This window comes from Pristiophorus japonicus, chromosome 5, assembly GCF_044704955.1.
Source record: "Pristiophorus japonicus isolate sPriJap1 chromosome 5, sPriJap1.hap1, whole genome shotgun sequence".
In the NCBI taxonomy this organism is placed as follows: domain Eukaryota; kingdom Metazoa; phylum Chordata; class Chondrichthyes; family Pristiophoridae; genus Pristiophorus; species Pristiophorus japonicus.
In genome coordinates this window covers 37,546,977-37,552,976 of record NC_091981.1, presented here as the reverse complement: position 1 = coordinate 37,552,976, position 6,000 = coordinate 37,546,977, and the positions used below count along the sequence as shown (strand labels likewise).

The 6,000-nt window shown below is 44.5% G+C and overlaps 1 protein-coding gene across 1 annotated transcript in view; it reads left to right on the top strand.

Annotated features, from left to right (window-relative positions):
* The first annotated feature begins 3,503 nt into the window (after positions 1 to 3,503).
* The window catches only part of LOC139264064 (collagen alpha-6(VI) chain-like), a 178,460-nt gene continuing 175,963 nt past the window's right edge, over positions 3,504 to 6,000 (top strand). The window contains exons 1-2 of the mRNA XM_070880162.1: positions 3,504 to 3,628; positions 3,738 to 3,839. Of these exons, the coding sequence (XP_070736263.1) occupies positions 3,764 to 3,839 (76 nt within the window). The 5' untranslated portion in view covers positions 3,504 to 3,628; positions 3,738 to 3,763. The remainder of the gene's footprint in view (positions 3,629 to 3,737; positions 3,840 to 6,000) is intronic.

The window sequence follows — 6,000 nt, the reverse complement described above, 5'->3', positions numbered from 1 at the left end:
TCAGGGCACATGAGGGAAGGCATGTTGGAGTTAGCTACTGCAATAAGGGGACACGCCCAGACCCTGCACCCATTGACAGAATCAACTGTCGCTCCCACTCCAATCCCCAGACCAGCCTCTGAGGAGCCACAAGCCAAGCCTTCCACATTGCCATGTGCCCACCACCCACAACAGGTGCATATTAACTGAGATGTTAGAAAGAATAAACTTGGTACCAACACCAGAAATACTGCGCCACCGCCTGCGGGCAGGGGTGGTAGAGTCACCAAGACTACCATGGTGGACGTTCGTAGAATATGCTGGAGGAGAGATGGGTGCAGCCTTTCTTTGCTGCTGCTGTTGTTGTTGTTGTAATTATAATTGCCGTTACTGTTGTAACTGTTGTTCTCAAATTAAAAGCTTTTTGTAAGTTATGTAAATTTACAAGTTTAAAGTTAGTAAGTGATCTTAAAGTTAGTAAGTGATCTTAAATTTATAAGTGATCATAACTGAAAACTTTAAAGTTGGATACAAGAATATTTTTATTAAAGTTAAGTTAAGTACAAATGGGTTTGTTAAACTTTTGAATAAAATATATTTTACATTATAACTGAATAATTTCCATTATTTGTTCAATTATTAACACAACTTTTGGAACTCAAGAAGCATCATTTCCATTATGCAATGCATGTCGTCACACACGAGCTGTACATTAATGGAGTGGAAGCCTTTTCTGTTCCTGTACATCTTGGAATCCTCCAAAGGTACTCGCAAGGCGATGTGGATATAATCAATGCAGCCCTGTACCTTGGGGAAGCCAGTAATCCTGGATAAGCTCATCGCCCTGTCACGCATTGCCTGGGCGATCATTGGGAACTTTATGTAGTCATTCCTGCAGACATATAGTGCAGCAGTCACCTGCCGAAAGGAGACATGAGTTGCATGTTGAGAAATGGCACACATGTCCCCAGTTGCAGCTTGGAAGGATCCGGATGCATAGAATAAAAGTGCAGCTGTAACCTTCACTTCAACTGACAAAGCAGTCCTCCTGATGCTCCTAGGTTGCAGGTCTGCTTTGACCAACTCACAGATCTCGGTTACAACTTATTTGCAGAAACACAGCCTTCTGACACAATCTGCATCACTCAGGTGCAGGTACAAACGCATGTCTCGATATACCCGAGGTGGGTAAGGCCTCCTGCCCAGCACCCTACGGACTCTGAGGTTCCTCATGCGATGACGTTCAATCAATTATCTCCTCCGCAGCACCATGATGCAGAAGGCATGCACAAGGTACGGCATTATCAGTAGTGCCCCTATGTTTAAATTTTACCTTTGCAAGAAGCTCAAAATGGCAGGCAGGCAGGATCGGCTCTTTGTTCTCTCTCCACAATGTCTGTATGGACAACACCCAGGTCTGAGCAAGCGCAGTGATCGGGAACCCCCCCGGGCTCATTGCAGTCTTGTGATTTATTCTGATCATGTTCAATAGCACCTTCCAACCGCTCCCCCCCACACCCCCACACCCGGCCCCCCCCAACCCAGCTGGGCTCATTCAATGCCTAGTGCAGTCTTCCAATCGTCACCTTCCACTCCCCCTTCCCCCACTCCCGGGCTTGTTTCGCAGCTGAGCCCCGAGCCCCTGTGTCCGGGCACAGGGCGGATTCTGCCAGCCGATACTGCGACCCTCGAGCCCTGTTTGAAGATGTTCGGTGGTGGCGTGTGAGTTAAAAAAAAAATTTAAAGTTCAGAATTCCATCCAACTTCCATCTACTCCGTTGAAAGGTAATTTAAAACAATCTTTATTGTGCATATTGAAAGTGTTCTTCGCTCCCTCCAAAACTTCGATGAAAAACAATGGCGTCTTTTTGCCATTGTTCATGGCCGATTTTTCAATGTGCGCTGCTTTCTCTTAACTCACCAGAACGCTTTGCGGGAGTGGCCAGATACACCGACCTCGGAGAATTTTGGGGGGGCAAACTTTGAAAAATGATAAAAACTGGCGCTGACATGAGGTAAAAAAAGAACCTAAAAAAATCGTAACGAACTCCGTTACACTGGCGCAGATTCCTTGAGGAAATTTTAATTTAAAAACTTATACCAAAGAAAGCGGCACGCGCCAAAAAAATGGCACAAATGTCTGGGGAAAATTGAGTCCTTTATTTTTTTGAATTGTATCAATCGCTCTTTGAAACTCCGCCCATTTGGCTGTGATATCAGACCAGATGTAACTGACTCCTACTGGTACCGAGTTTGCCATATAAAAGCAGGTGATGCGCTGCCTGGCACTTTTTGCTGTTGCAACACATGTTTATCTACTCCTTGAAATTCCGAATGTCCATTGTGGCACACACAGTAGTTTGCAATTGGTTCCCTTCTCTCCAATGCGCCCAACATCTTTCTATCGACATGTACCATTTGCAGTGGCCGTCCTGTTGCAGGCAATTCCAGACACTGTATTCCAACCTGCTGCCTTTCTCCAGTTCTCTCCAAGTACAAAGTGTGGGGCAGGATGCACTTGGGGGTCTCTAATCTCCAGCGTCCGCAGCTGGTCCGGTCATATTCCTGGAATCGGGAAAACCGAGGGCGGGTATGAATGCGGGGAATGCAAGGCTGGAGACATGTCCCCTTTTTAATTGAGGCGACGATGAGGGGGAGGAGCATGCGAGCACTTTAATAAAGTGTCAAACAGTGCACTAAGTTTGTAGTTCGAAACTCGCTTTCTGAAGGGGCGGATCAAAAGCCTCTGGTGTGGTTTGTAACATTTTGCTAAATAGTTTATAGATTTAATGTAGAGCAAAAAATATACTCACTGAATAGATTTTAAACGCCTTTAGGTTATACATTTATGTTTCCGTTTAATATGCAATGCTTCAAAAAAAATATGTACATATTTAAAAACATCTGTAGCAATAACACTCTTGGTGCGTGCAGTAGGAAGATTGAGTCGAGGTAGTGAGCGATTTGAGAGATTCGGATTGAAAAGTATTGGGAGGATATGTCCGAATATTTTGCAGAATGATGAATTTTAGGAATAGGGAGCCGCTCAGTATTCAATGGGCTCAACCAGGCAATTCAATTCTGGTCATAGCAGAAACTTAATGTGCAAGGGATTAAAAACAGAATCAGGTTGGAAACGAATTAATGCGATTTTGTTTTCATTCGAAGTTTGAAATTATGTCATTTGGAGAGGCAGAGATAACATTTTAACTGCAGAAAAAAATAGGAATAAATATTTAAATATCGAGTTTTATCAAAAGATGTATCATCTCCATTCCAAAGCACGGTGTATTTCATTCGTGTATATTTTTTGTTTAAGCGGTGCAATAGTTTTCCGGCCCGATGTTACTCTTTCGTAATTGTCGCATGCAGGCGCAAGTGTGAGATTATCAGATAGATTTATGCATGTATATTCCTTCAGAGTGTACGATATTTGCTTTACAATTGCACGGATACATTTTTTCCCGCTCAGAATGATTTTGCAACGGTTAAATGGGTGAAGTTTACGAATCTGCGCATGGACAGTTCTATAACTGCGAGGGCACATCTGTACTGGGATGGGACAAAATAGCCTTGTTTTTACCGATTGGAAAATAACGGGATGAGATTGAGTAGAAGCAATCGTCAACACGAGGCTGACTACAAAACGGTTTTAAATCTAGACCTTAAACTCTTTCAGATTCACAACCTATATTAGTGCGGAGGCATGGTTTGCGACATTTCTGAGGCATGTGATGTGTTTTCTTGTATTTTGGTAGGGTGATTGATTGGAACTCAGGTCGAGATGAAGCTGTTTGAAGCGACAGTGACATTCTTCCTTCTGACAAGTAATCTGCATTTGGTCATCTCTCTGCCAAAGGGTATTTAACCAATATTTTTTTGAAGTCTTAATGATCTATGAATGTACTTGAAGTTTAAAAAAAGATGTTAATTGCAACTGTATATGTGCTTTATTACCCTTAAAACCAGGGAAGCATCTAAGTAGTGATTTGGTTAGTGATTTGCCTTCGGATAATCTATTCTCAAATCGCAGGAGGTGGGCAGATAAAATTGAGATGGTCTCGCTGAATGCATGAACTGATTGTTCTGAAACCCACTTTAGTGCCAACAGACAGTGAGCAGGACTCCAATGAAATTGGCCCACATTTTGCAATGAGAATAACGGTGAGGCTAACAGCGTTCCCCATTATAAAGCAGAAAATCTGACAGCAACTTCTGAAGTACGCACATGTGCAGTAAAACGTGGAAATCCAGAAGTTGCTGTCAGAGATAAATGCTGCTCTTCCACAGGGTGCAGTCATCATCGTCATAGGCGGTCCCTCGAATGAGGATGACTTGCTTCCACGAGTTCACAGATGTTTCAATGAAGGACCCGATGTTCCTATCCTGAACTCCAATTGAGGGGGTGGAAGACGCCTGTGCAAGAATTTTTTTAACGTGTGGTGACCATCACACGGCCTTTATCCAGTGGCAAGGGTTAACTAGGAGGACTGGAGACTTGATCTGCTGCATGGACCTAGCGCACACACATATTGCAGTGTGGGCTGGCCCATGCTGCCCCTCGGCCCTCGGCTCTTCTGGGCCCTTTAGCGTGCAGTACCTCACTGATAGATGGGCATTGAAATCACTGTAATGGTGTGAACTTGGAGTACTTATCCACTAGTTCCCAATAAAGATGCGAGGAAAAAGTCCGGGCTGGTGCATTCACCAGTAAGTGATTTTTCTTAACGCCATGATAAAATTACTGCCAAACAACCTCTCTGACCCTGAAAATGTTATTTTACAAGTGTGGAGTCTCATTCCTTCAGAAGTTAATTAGTATTGGAGATGTTTTTAAAACACTGGTGGGGGGGGTGGGGGGCGTCCAATAACACGTGGGAAACCCGTAATTAAGTGCAACGCCTCTCTACGTGGTTTTCTAATTCAGCCACTTAATTATTATTTTACTTCTGGCTTTCCCGTCCAGTCGCTGGAAGCGGACATGTGATGAACTCGCATGACGCAATCTTAGCTCCAGTATTTAAAGGCACAATCCAAACATACAGGTTGAAGCAGTTGGAGTTGGCTATCAGAGAACTGGAATTGTCAGAATGGAGTCCAGCTGGGCAAAGGCTGCACCCAGTTTCACTAAAGCCTCCCTGGATATGGTGCTGGGGACTGTGAGGTGTCTTGAAGCAATGGGAGGAAGAAGCCTGCTGCTGAGACTAAGAAGGCATGGTTGGAGGTTTAGGCGGAGGTCAGCAGCAGGAGCTCAGTGCCACGCTCCTGGATTCAGTACAGAAAGGAATTTAATGACCTAAGCAGATCAGGAAAGGTGAGTCCAGTGACACATTTACCTACATCCTGCTGTGCGCATCATCCCCCCACCTCACTCTGCCTTCTCAAGCCAACTCCATCACATCACTCCTCACACCCACTTCCCTTGTAGGTACACCCATCCTTCTCTTTCTATGCACTTCCTCACATTACCTTTTATCCATCCACCACTCCCACTTACCCTCCTCCTTATGCAATGTCATGCCTCTCACTGATAGTCACCCTCACCAAATGCACTCCATCCATTGGATGAACACATGCCATAACCCTTACTCATAGGTCTGTTCTTTCCCTACTTGCAGGAGAACAGAGCACAGAACACCAGGGAGAGGGAATGAACTGAAGGGGGCCCTCTGCAGATCACGCAGCTCACAACTGTAGAGGAGGAGGTGTTGGAAATGAGTGGAGTTTTGGCGTCCCATGTTGTCGGAGATGGGAGATTGGGAGCTCCCAGCTACCTGGTGACACAATGAAATAAAAGCTATCCAAATGTCATACGGCACTCAGTCATGTTGACATGGTTTCAACAGCGAATGAAATATGATCATCTTCATTGTGATAAATTATAACATCCTTACCTTGCAATGACTAATTCATAGAATCATAGAAGTTTACAACATGGAAGGAGACCATTTCGGCTCATGGTGTACATGCCGGCTGACCAAGAACTATCTAGCCGAAGGCCACTTTCCACCTCTTGGTCTG